Source organism: Pinus tabuliformis, chromosome Q (genome assembly GCF_031772625.1).
Source record: "Pinus tabuliformis cultivar Carrire ecotype Pingquan chromosome Q, CPIR1, whole genome shotgun sequence".
NCBI lineage: Eukaryota > Viridiplantae > Streptophyta > Pinopsida > Pinales > Pinaceae > Pinus > Pinus tabuliformis.
This window is the reverse complement of record NC_142296.1, coordinates 158,104,066-158,117,079: the sequence shown is the minus strand read 5'-3', so window position 1 is coordinate 158,117,079 and position 13,014 is coordinate 158,104,066. Positions and strand designations below refer to the sequence as shown.

At 40.8% G+C, this 13,014-nt stretch overlaps 1 protein-coding gene and 1 long non-coding RNA gene across 6 annotated transcripts in view; both read right to left on the bottom strand.

Annotated features, from left to right (window-relative positions):
- The window catches only part of LOC149218737 (uncharacterized), a 53,344-nt gene extending 45,139 nt beyond the window's left edge, over positions 1–8,205 (bottom strand). Inside the window, exon 1 of the long non-coding RNA XR_016248640.1 lies at positions 8,096–8,205. This is a non-coding gene — a long non-coding RNA (uncharacterized LOC149218737). The remainder of the gene's footprint in view (positions 1–8,095) is intronic.
- A 337-nt stretch (positions 8,206–8,542) lies between these two features.
- On the bottom strand, positions 8,543–12,030 carry LOC149218736 (BTB/POZ domain-containing protein At3g50780-like). 5 transcript variants are annotated; one of them, XM_089384138.1, is made up of 5 exons: positions 11,773–12,030; positions 11,175–11,673; positions 10,469–10,584; positions 10,009–10,332; positions 8,543–9,851 (listed from the first exon to the last, which is right to left on the bottom strand). In XM_089384138.1, exons 4-5 carry the CDS (start codon positions 10,018–10,020, stop codon positions 8,571–8,573), a joined length of 1,293 nt encoding a protein of 430 aa, XP_089240264.1. In that variant the 5' UTR covers positions 10,021–10,332; positions 10,469–10,584; positions 11,175–11,673; positions 11,773–12,030; the 3' UTR covers positions 8,543–8,570. The 5 variants fall into 5 exon arrangements, with proteins under 5 accessions (XP_089240264.1, XP_089240263.1, XP_089240265.1 ...); XM_089384137.1 differs by lacking the exon at positions 10,469–10,584 and having other exon boundaries at positions 11,175–11,288; positions 11,494–11,673; XM_089384139.1 differs by lacking the exon at positions 10,469–10,584 and having other exon boundaries at positions 8,543–9,875; positions 11,773–12,029.
- Positions 12,031–13,014: the final 984 nt, after the last annotated feature.

The window sequence follows — 13,014 nt, the reverse complement described above, 5'->3', positions numbered from 1 at the left end:
AACCTTAATATAAACCTATATCAATCATATCAACCTAACAAACTAGTATAAGAATGGCTTTCGAAAATCAAAATCTAAACCATTTTATTTTCTGTATCATCCTTAGAGGACAAACCGCCATTAACCATAGAAATGACTTGAAAAAAAAACCATTCTCTCAATTATTATTTTATAACTATTTTAATAATGCATATAATAATTCAGCAGGTGGTTGACATACGTCCAATAGCTTTGAGTGACACCAAGTTCCATTCAAAAGATGGTTTCCGACCCGTCAAACTTTTTAGAGAAGGTGAGTGAGCACCATGGCTTCCTTAGCGTATGCAGGTCTGTAGATTTGCAGCTTTTATATATATATATATATATATTGCGGTTACATATCACTTGCAGCATATATATATACTGCGGTTACATATCACTCTCTCTGCTCAGTCCAATTTCATGCTCACAGAGGTCAGGGTATCAAATGATGCTGCCTATATATTTGGCAATGACAAGCATGGATTGGGGAATCAAATCCTGCCCATATATTTGTCTCTTAATGAGTTCGGACTTGATAGCGGAACACTATGGATGAGTAAGGAGGCGTGGGGAAGGGCATAATAATGAAGACGAGCTGTTGCAATTTTCCTCAAGTAGAAAGTACGAATTTATAAAATTTTCACAGTATATATATAATAATTTTTTGACTATTTGAACTTTCGAATTGTAACTGGTTGCTATTGACGCCACGTGTGGGAATTTATATAAAATTTGAACGAAACTATGGATGAGTTTACATAAATTGAATCTACAGACAATGTCATACGTGAATGTAATTATGTCCCCAGTTCTACAACCGTAAATTGAATCTACAAACAACGTCATACATGAATGTAATTCTGTCCCCTTAATTAAAGATTAAGTTCAGCGTTTAGTTAATTAAAAATTTAAAATGGTTTTTAATGCATTAAAGATGTGCCACGTCCCCTCTCGTCCCCCCACGCCCCCCCACGTCCCCCCACGTCCCCGTTTTTGGAAACGCCCCCTCAGGGAAGGGAAACGTTTCCCTGGCACATCCCCCTGAGTTTCCTCCATTTTGGGAGCGCGGGGAAACGTCCCGTACTCGTCCCCAAGTCCCCAGAGCACAGGGCAGCGAGGAAACTAGACCCCTAGCAGGGGGGGGCGAGTCCCCGTGGAACACTGGTTTTTATTATTAAGCAAACATTATTTATGAATACAACCCCTGGATGCCTTGCTAACAATCTAGTATAGAGAATATCACTCAGCAGAAGAAATTAGTGAGATTACCTCACTGTACACTGCAAGTCTCGGTTGATCTGGTAGCTGAACCAACGAGTCCCCGACTACTTATGCGTTGTCCCTGCACAGTCATTGTGCGGGCCTGCGTCAACCTCTAAAGCATTGCATCAACTCTTTGTTGAATCAATTTGCTCTTAGGAGTTGACTCCAGCCCTCCTGGCTTAGAACGTCAACCTCCTCAGCAAATTTCAGACTTTTGCGTGAAGGCTCTGCGCTGCTCTGCGTGAGCCCTTCTTGGCTCTGTGTCACCCTCTCTAGGCACTACGTTGCCTCCTCTGTGTGTCTCTCTGCCTCTCTGCTGAGTATTCTTGGCTCCGGAGAAGATCCTCCAGCCAAAACTCTCTCTGCCCCTCTCTGCATGATCACTATGAAATCATTGCGCTGCCTCTAGCTTCAACAATTCAATCTGACTGATCAACTCTCTGTGTGTTTTCCAAATGACCCTCAAGCCTCCTTAAATAATCTTCTCGTTGATATTCAACAGCCCAAATTAGAAGCTAATCAATGGCTAAGATCATTTCTGCTTGATCCTCGTCTTCTTCTAGAAGTTACACCCACAATTAGATTAATACCCGTTAATTATTTTAATTTCCTAAGTTTAGACTTAGGGACATTAAAAATAATTAATTATTTTAATAAAACTATCTCCAGGTGGAATTTCCCAAAACGCTTTCTAGGTTCTTTGGAATACATGTGCCCAAGCCTCCCTGCAAAATTTGAGACTTAGAACACATCCGATGCTACCAGAAATCAACACTCCCTCTTAGCAAGGAATGTGCTCTAGCAATGCCTCCCACTGAAGCATCACCCTGACTTCATAACATCGTCCTCTGTGTTGTTGATGTTTGACATGCTGTCCACCAACTACTGTGCTACTGTTGCTGACACTGCCACTGTCAACACTGCATCCGTACTACATCTCCCTCTGAATTTCTGCATCTGTGTTGTTGGCACTGCCACTGCCAACTGCTCCTGCACTGCAAACTGTCATTGCTCCTGCAATAGCAACGGAAAAACATCCCAAATTACTAAACAAGTGTTCAACATAGATGCATCTCGATGTTGAAGATCTGATTGTTGCTAGTTCTACGCTATCCTTCTGAAGCCACTGCGTTGTTGTTGCTACTGCACTATGCCTCCTTGCACTGCTGTAACTTTGCACTACACTGCTCAGACTTGGCGTTCTAACCACTGCATTTGTCGCTCCAACACTCCTCTGCACCAACTAACACTTAGTCCATCCTGCTACTACTAATCTAGGCTCTCGTAGCAAGGTATTGATCTGAGAGGTGGACTCCTCAAGGATCCTACCCATCTGTAGCTTTTTCGAACTACAGCTCCAAATCAGCCCACCTCCCTCCTGGAGGTATCTCGGTTGCCATGGCGAACTCCTCCTCCTCGATCTTCGCGAGTGCAGCCTTCGAATCATGCTTCTCATCTTTGTCCTTCCTGAGAGGACACTATGTTGCGTAGTGACCCATTTCACCACAACTGAAGCATTTGATCTTCGCGACGTCTTTCTTTCGCCTCCATTTCTCCTGCTGCCCCTTGGATGCAAGGGATGCATTTTCTTCCTCCTTGGGCTTCGACCCGCTGCTGCTGCTTTTGTCAAGCTTGCACTTGACTAGATCTCTCCTCAGCTCTTCCTCCTTGAGAGTTGCCCACATACTATCCCAGTCTTGCAAAGCTGCCCTGCCCAGGATGCTCTGGACAAAGACTTGCCACTCTTCTGAGACTGAGTTTAGGGCTAGTCTCACCATCTCGAAACCTTGAGGTGTAGACCCCACAGCTACTAACTCGTCTCGGGTCTCCTGAAGCTTCGTGAGGAACGGATCTATGCGCTCCCCCTTCTGCATCTGTGCAGATCTCAATTTCTTCTCTAAGTACATCTTCCGCTACTCGAAAGATCCTTGATACAGCGTTGCCAAGGCATCCCACATCTCCTTAGTAGTCCCTCTACTAGCAACGTGACAAACCATGTGATCCTTTACTCCATCAAGGATCATCCTCTTGGCCTTCGCCATTTCTGCCTTTTACTTCTTCAACAGACCTGGATCTAAAGGCACAGGACCACGCTGTCAACATAAGTCTTGAGAGAATGCTCATCTAGAAGGAATGACATCCTTGCTTTTCAGATGACATAGTTGGATGCCCCATCCAACCTGTCCTGATCTCTCAACTCACTGGCTACCACCTCTGCCACGAAAATGTCGAACTGCTCCTCTCTGCTTCTTACTACTGTTGCTGAGCAATAAGAAAACGGACTTCTTGGCGAGAAGTCTATTGAGGAAAAATTCCCTCACTGTGCTTCTCCTCTCTCTTCTGACGATTTTCTGCCCAACAAACTGCCTGCAGAAAAACTGCGTCCCACTAGCTCTTTCCTCACACTGAGGCTCTGCGTTGCTCCCTCTAGCATGACAAAATTTCAATTTGGAAGCCCTTCCTCTCTGTCGACTCACTCAGAGAGATTTTCCTCGAAAATTCAGCCCTCCTGACTTGGACTGCGCAATCCCTCTAGGGATTCGAACTGCTGCCTCTTGCGGCTATTCGACCTCTTTCTCTGCTCAGTGTTGGGTTCTATGGCACTGTTCTTCTTGTTTCACCTGCACTGCTCTAAGACCACGTGAAAATTCCTTAAACCCGGAATCCCTAGTGTATCAATTGATGATATTTCTCCTACTTGTTAGATTTACATGAACAAGTTATTTGCAGTTTCCTACAGCAAACATTGAAATACATACACCGCAACCTACACCATTTAAATAATATGCCGAAACAAGAAATTGAACAAGATAAAGATACAACACAAATGACACAATTATTTTTGGACAAATGTCCCCGGAAAAACCCAATGCGGGAAAACCAGTGCAGCAGATCTGAGGGTTTTTATTATTAAGCAAAATTTATTTTTGAATACAACCTCTGGATGCCTTGCTAGCAATCCAATACAGATAATATCACTCGGCAGAAGAAATTAGTGAGATTACCTCACTCTACACTGCAAATCCCGGCTGATCTGGCAGCTGAACCAACGAGTCCCTGGCTACTTCTACGCTGCCCCTGCATGGGCTTGCGTCAGCCTCTAAGGCACTACGTCACCTCTTTGTTGAATCAATTTGCTCTCAGGAGCTGACTCTAGCCTTCCCGGCTCAGAACGTCAACCTCCTCAGAAAATTTAGGACTTTTGCATGAAGGCTCTGCGTTGCTCTACGTGGGCCATGCGTGAGCCCTTTCTAGCTCTGTGTCACCCTCTCTAGGCACTGTGTTGCCTCCTTTGTGTGTCTCTCTGCCTCTCTGCTGAGTATTCTTGGCTCCGAAGAAAATCCTCTAGCCAAAACTCTCTTTGCCCCTCTTTGTGTGATCACTATGAAATCACTACACTGCCTCTAGCTTTAGCAATTCGATCTGACTGATCAATTCTCTATGTGATCACTACGAAATCACTGCACTGCCTCTAGCTTCAACAATTCGATCTGACTGATCAATTCTCTGTGTGATCACTACAAAATCACTACACTGCCTCTAGCTTCAGCAATTCGATCTGACTGATCAATTCTCTGTGTGTTTTCCAAATGACCCTCAAGCCTCCTTAAATAATCTTCTTGTTGACATTCAATGACCCATATTAGAAGCTAATTAATGGCTAAGATCATTTCTACTTGATCCTTGTCTTCTTCTAGAAGTTACACCCACAGTTAGATTAATACCCATTAATTATTTTAATTTCCTAAGTTTAGACTTAGGGACCCATTAAAAATAATTAATTATTTTAATAAAATTGTCTCTGGGTGGAATTTCCCAAAACGCTTTCTGGGTTCTTTGGAATACATGTGTCCAAGCCTCCTTGCAAAATTTGAGACTTATAGCACATTCGATGCTACCAGAAATCAACAGTTCTCTCAAGAAGAAGGACAAGGACGAGAAGCATGATCCGAAGGCTGCACCGCACAAATCGAAGAGGAGGAGTTTGCCATGATTGCCCAGAGGTGGGGTGATATAGAACTATAGTTCGAAAGAAATACAGATGGGCAGGGTCCTTGAGGAGTCCACCTCATGGATCAATACCTTGCTACAAGAGCCCAGATCAAAAGTAGCAGGATGGACCAGTGTCAGTTGGTGCAGAGGAGTGTCAGAGTGACAGTTGCAGTGGCTAGGAGCGCCAAAGACTGAGCAGCGCAGAGCAGAGGGGTAGCAGTGCAGTTCGCACAGTGCAGAGTCAACAATAGTACAGTTGGCACAGTGCAGAGTCAACAACAGCGGAGAGGCTTCAAAGGGTCAGCGCAAAGACCAGCAGCAGTTAGAACTCCAACAACATATGCATCATGTTGAACACCTATTCAGTAATTTTTGATGCTTTTCCGTTGTTGATGTAGTAGCAGCAGCAGTTGGAGAAGGTTGCAGTGCAGATGCAGTGTTGGCAGTGGCAGGGCCTGCAGCAACACAGATGCAAAACTTGAGAGGGAGTTGTAGTACAGATGCAGTGTTGGCAGTGGCAGGGTCAGCAGCAATATAGATGTAGCATTTGCGCAGTAGTTGATGGGTAGTGATGTCAGACATCAGCAGCGCAGAGGGAGATGTTTCAATGTCAGAGTGGTTCTTTAGCAAGTTGCATTACTAGAGCACATTCCTCGCTAAGAGGGAGTGTTGATTTCTGGTAGTATCGGATGTGATCTAAGCCTTAAAATTTGCAAGCAGGCTTGGACACATGTATTCCACAATACCCAGAAATCATTTTGGGAAATTCCACCCAGAATCAGTTTTATTAAATAATTAATTATTTTTAATGGGTGCCTAAGTCTAAACTTAAGAAATTAAAATAATTAAAGGGTATTAATCAAACTGTGGGTGAAACTTCTAGAAGAAGACGAGGATCAAGCCAAAATGATCTGAGCCATTGATTAGAATCTAATCTGGGTCGTTGGTTCTCAACAAAAGGATTATAAGAAAAGGCTTGATGGGCATTCGAGAAACACATCGAGAGAGAGAGATCAAGAGATCGAATTTCTCAGAAAGGGCAGCGCAGTAGTTGGTAGAAAAGATATCGAAGTGATTTCTGGTAGTGATGGGCAGGGATAGTATCCTGAGGGAAGTTTTCCTGGTCCAAAGAGTACAAGGCAAAGAGGGCAGAACGACGTCCAGAGAGGCTAACGCAGAGCTATGTTGTGGCAGCACAGAGACTGAGAGGGAGATCGAAATTCTGCTGAGGAACAGTCAGAATCCAATGCCGGAGCCGGAATGTGAGACCGGGAGGCCAAAGAGCTGAAGATTCCAGCCAACAGAGGATCAGAAGGAAGCACAGCACAGTCCCAGCAGAGGTGACACAAAGACTGCGTGGGTTTGACGCAGTTCTGCAAGGCTCATTTCCAGCGAGATCAGTGCCCTTTCTTCCAGTGACAGGGTGAGATCATCTCACTATTTGTTTTTCCCAGTTTCTCTCTGTATCGGATAGCTAGTTGGGGATCCAACGAATTGTACTCAAAATTACTACTGCTTAATAATACAAACCCTCAGCTGCTGCACCGGTTTTCCCGCATTGGTTTTTCCCGGGGACTTTTGTCCAAAAACAACTGTGTATATGTGTGTGATGCTTATTTCTCTCCTGTGCTGTATTTAGTTTCCGCAGTTTTTATTTGTGTAGGCTGCAGTGTATTTAATTCAATATTTGCCGGAGCACACAGCAAGTAAATTGTTTAATCGAATTAACAATTAGAACAATTAACATCAGCTGCTGCAGTAGGAATAGGGTAACCGATTTTTCACATCATCTACACTTCTCCTTTTTCATCGCAACTGTTGTCTCACAAAATCTGCACTCCCCCACCCCCACTTCTCAAGGTAACAATTCTACCTAGCTCCCCTCTTTTTTGCTAGAATTTCCCCAATCCCTCAAGATTCTACTTGCTTTAATACGCTTGATGCAGAGAAATCTGCAAAGAGAGATGACACCACCCAAGTAACAATTTAAACAATAAGCATCCCACAACAAAACTACACACACCAGAAAACATTCAACAAAAACAGCCACCAAATTTTGCAACCTTTTTATTCAAATAATGGCAAATATCCCGGGCCACTTTACATTCATAGAGCCTATGCACAAGACTCTGGATTACACAACCATCCACAATACACAAACTAAAATCAAAAGGAGAACCAAAGGCTCCTTGCTTATTTACAAACTTCGTATTCATGCTTGTACTCCTTGGCTTTTAACCTTACAACTACCCTAGCTATTCAAATTCCAAATATGATGCTTCATATTCTAACGGTTGACAAAATTCACTAAGAACAATAAATATTTCACTACATTACATTTTTCTTTTCATTTTTTGGTCTTTAATCATAAAATAGAACAAAAACTAAGCAAACGTAAGGAAATGCGCAGAATAACAGTAGTGCCAAGGATGCTCTTGCATGACCCAAAGTTAGCTATTTAGCAGATCATAAGTGATTCGCATTATCAACAATAGGGCCTTCCCAAAGAGATTGGTGAGATTCAACATGTGATCAGTATGCTATTTCCACAGTTTTTCCATTACTACTGTTCAGAGACCCAAAGCTGGTCCAAAGACAAAGTTCCTATACCAGACAGTAAGTGCTTCTCTTTTCTGAGTTGAGAGAATTTTTCAGGTAACATCACAGAACATTTGTGAAGGTGTTGTTTTGTAACTTCCCAGAATTTCTTTAGGCTGCAATGCATGAGTTGTCTTACTAAGTCTATATGCAAGTGCACATTGAGCTTTAATGAAGAACCAAACCAGTATTTTAATAAGCATATACATCCATTCTTTACCTTGCTTTTGGCTAAAATATGACCCCCAGATCACAGACTCTCAGCAATCTTTATTATAATTATTTACACCCTGTGCACCAGCAATCTTTATTATAATCATTTACACCCTGCAAACACCAGGAATAGTTTTCAGCATAGTCCAAAGAGGATGTACACTATTTAAATATAATCAATATGATTAGTGAACCTCTTATAGGTTGCATGTTTTGCTTTACTAAGATCATAAACAATCCATCAAAATAGTAAAGCAATTTTCTCATAGCAAGCTACATTGAATCAGTTCCACCGTGTAATTTAAATTTGCAGAATAGTGTTCACATGCAACTTCAAAGAACTTTGCTGTATGGCCAATGGAATTGCACATACTTTAATTTAAATGCCTTCAGCAAAAAAACTTTAATATATCTTAACAGTAAATTCAATCTAGTCATACATGCACTTACTGGAAAAAATTGGCATCCAGAGGAGTAAAAATTTAGTTTGATGGAGAATTATGACATCCCGAAGATGAAGCACTGCCATGTCTATCACTACATTTAGGCAGATCCAATGAAGAAACTGAATCCTTTTCATTTTGAGCCTGTCTGAGTTTGTCACACCATAAATCAAAAGCCATGCTCAGATCAGGCCATGCTTTTCTACTTTTGAGGCAAGCACTAATCCAAATTTTGAACACCTCTTCTTGGTCTGCAATAGGAAGAGTACCGACAAGAGCACTCAAACCTTGCTCCAGACCACTGTGCAATTCATTGTCCTTTATTAAATATTCATCATCGTGAGTGAGCTTGGCTATGACAGGTAACCAAGTTGTTACCAGAGAAAGTCGTACAGATCTGGGACAAATCACTTCTCCGGTTCGCAAGGCCTGTAGTAGACGAACCAAAATGCTGAATAAGGTCTCTGTGAATGGATTTTGATATATCCTAGTAACCATTAACTGAGCAAGATCTTGCTCCTCGGCAAACATTTTCACAGCCGTGTCAGCCATCTGCAACACAAAAAGCTCATCAAGAAGCCAGCACAGTGCAGAACTTGCAACACTGATCTGATGAGAATTCCATGAAAAAAAGCTGGCAAATTTCCGCAGTTGGGACTTGACAAGCTCTAAATTACTCTGTAACTCTTGGAACAGTGCTAATTTATTCACATCTGCAAAAGCTGGAGAGATGCTTAGATGATCATTGGCTCGGAGAACCCTCTTTGCTATATCACGGGCTTTTGCAGGTGCCCCGTTTGATACTAGAGACAACAATTCCCTTAAGATTTCTCCCATAGTGTTGACAGGTTTAAAGTCAGGAGTACATCCATGGGTGGAAAGACGAACAGCCAAGTCAGGGGACAATTGCAACTGTAGTGACATAATTGATGAACGAATTTGAGATTCACTCTCTGCAGTCCATGGTATTGCTTCCAAATATTGCATACATGAGTTTACACAGTCGGCGAAGAGCAATTCTGATGCAATCTCCAAAATTGACAAGGCCTCTTGGATGCTGTTGAACTTTAACTGCTTTGAAGAATACATCAATTGAATGCACTTCACATAATTCTCAACATTTTTGCAACTATTCAGGGTTAGCTCTATAGGCTCTATGCCACCACCAAAAGACCATCGTTCCGATAGCCTGGCATCAAAGAACTCGGACCTACGAAGAACTTGAGAATGGACATGAAGAGAAGGTTGTTCAAGTCCTTCTAAAGGTACCAATCTTAATATCACGTCTGCCGTTTCTTTGTCTCCAAATACCAACCTCTGCTGAGCCATTCAATTAGAATTGAACTGTGATTTTCCAAACAAGCTCTTTAAATCATCAAATGCAAATTAAACTTAAGTTTTTGAATCAAACCCTCTAAATTGTAAAAAGCAGAAATTCAGGATCTTCAATTAAAGGAATTGGCTGGGGCAGATTTACCAGATTCGCCATCCTTAAATAGCCGACAAAGAGGTTAAGTTCCTTTGTGCAAGCCTTGCTCTTCTTTGTACATGTAAATTTAAGTCCGCACCGAAAAAACCAAGACGAAGTCTTCTACCATAAGTTCTTTGAACTAAGTTATAAAATGCTTGGTTTTGGAGCTGCGAATTATCGCCTTAAACATGTAATGCAACCTCTTATCACTGTATTACTCCCAATTTGGCCATCAGATTTGTGCTTTGCCTAAATATCAGCATATATCATCCCTAACCGTCTCCCGCTGTTGTCAAGCAATATAGCCTCAATCCCCTTTAAAAGACCTCACTGTAACCTCAGAAAGCATATACAGTTAATATGTTTACGCTCTGAGCAGCCAAAATATTGCAGAGGACCATGTATCTACTTGAAAATTTAAAGCTTAAGAAAGTCAAAATTAATCGCAGTGAATCAAAGCTTAGACCTGACCGAAGAAAACACAAGGGTGCCGGAACCCACTATTTCATCATTATTTCTCCAAATAGGTAGGTTCTGCGCCAGTTTTTTACAGCTATTTCATTCTAACGGCTAACATTTAAACTAACAGAATCATGAAAGACAAAGTTAGTCGGACCGAAACAAGCCTTTAACCTTATGGCAGATGAAATTCAACGAAAGGTGTTAGAATCCACTTTTTGAACTTTTGCTACCAGAAAGTAGTTCTACATCAAAATTTGCAAAAGTATTCATCAAAATGGCTAACATTTAAACTAGATATTCAAGAAAGCAAATCAATGCTTGAACCTTATGACCAAATAAATCTTCAAGAAAAGTGCCAGAATACATTATTTAAACTTTTTTGGTCAGAGAAAGTAGTTCTGCATCATGTTTTACAGCTATTTCATCATAATGGTTAACTTTGACTGAACTTAATCAATAAATCCAAGATTTATCGCGCTCAATCAAAACAGGAACTTGTGACGGACAAACACTTAAGAATGGTGTTGAATTTTATTGCCCAGAAATGGTAGCTCTGGGTCAAAATGTTTGTCATAATGCCTAAATTCAACCGCACGGAAGAAACATTAGAAATTCTACTAAATATTTGCATCAATTTGATCAGAAAAGGCACCTCAAGCTTGCCAAAACTGCTAAAACAAAGATTTAAAGCAACGTCCGTGAAGCCTTACCTTCAAGAGTCACAATCTGATCCTGTTCATTAAAGAATCGTGCTCCAAGACCATGGCCATGTTTCATTCCAACTGCGACCTCAAAAAACGCAAGGAAATCACGCTTTCTATTTCCTGACAAGCGAAAAACCGTTGTCAGGTGGTCGGGTAAACTTGACTAGTCAAGGTGGTCGGTAAACTTGACCCAGTCAAGTTGGTAGTAATTTACGGGATACTCTTCTTAGAATTTTTTAAATATCATTCATGTAAAATATAGCATAGCCAGAAAGACTCCAGGCAAATTTGTCAATTGAAATCTTTCAAATAACAATAACTCCACCACTTCTCTCCGAGACATTGCCCTTCAGATTCCAGCACATCGGATTTGCAGCAAATACTAAAAGCCCATCATGCGAGGGAACTGCGACTTCGCTGCCGATAATTCCGCGCCTATTTTTGCCACGGAGCCGAGGTGTGGAGAGAAGGTGAATACGCTTCGCGAGAACACGCAGTCCCTCTTCTGTCCATTCGTGGATCGAACACTGGCCGTTAGTGTCACACTTTTAAAGGAAACGATCCGTAAGTGGGAGATGTGTAACTAGAAAGTTGACTTACTTACCAATCCAGAGGTTCATTCGCGTAAGCGCCTTCAAAATCTCCAACGACCACAAAATCAGGTGATAGTTTTGTAATCACAGTTGTCGTCCAAGAATTAGATGGAAGCCACCTTTGAGATGCCATCCTGATACTGTTAGGCACGCCAAGAAAACATGGTTTTCAATTTCCACCTAACATCTCGTAGTAGGTTGGAAATAGCCCCTACAATTGTCATAGCTTGATTCATTTGCCTCACCGCGGGGAGGGGACATTCTGTCGCAATGAAACTGTTTGGAATTATTTTTCAGGTATTTAGATGATCATAGATTTATCTTAACCAAGAATCTGATATAAAGATTTAAATATGGATTAGATTAACTTTTTCTACAAGTAAATTTAATAAATATGGATTAGATTAATTTTTTCTACAAGTAAATGTAATAAATATGGATTAGATTAATTTTTTCTAAAAGTAAATTTATTTTAAAATATAAATGATGTATAATTATTTAATGTTTAAATTGTATTTTTAAATGTTATAGAAATTAGACTCATTTTAAATTGATTTTCTGTTATTAATATATTTTTAAGTTATATGGACAACTAATTAAATGTGCATAGCATATATTTTTCTTTTTTATTATTGCCGACATTGTTTTGTATTTAGAGAATATTTTATTTTTATTTTAAAAATGATTGATATATTTACACATCAGCTTCAGTGGGTTGTAGAAGAATGAACCTGTCCGCTCTATCAATTAAATCTAGAAACTATTATATAGAATAAAATACATGCACAAAATCTAATTTCATACTAAGACATATAGTGGTTAAGATTCCCAATTAACAATGGAAAAGAAGTACATTTGCAATTCTGTTCTTACATGTCCATATATATATAGAAAGAAGAAAGAAAAAAATCATTTTAACGTCCATGAGGCTAAAGATAACCTATGGGACAGATTGCTTCTTCATATGCTCGATGTATTCGGCGCTTTTTCTGTGAAGCTTCAAAATAAATACTCTTTGCTTCTCGACAAACCCCTCACTAAATAGATTATCCCAATAGCTCGCTGTCAACGTATCAGCATAACTTTCCCTATTGTCTTTGAAGGCCTCACATTTTAAAATCAAATGTTTTGCTGTTTCCACTTTTTCCGGAAGAACAAAAAATGCATACTCTTTCTTCCCACACTTCTTTTAGTCTTTTCCAGCGCCCTGTTTCACAGCGGAGTTGATGAGAATTAGTCTTTAACCGAGCAAT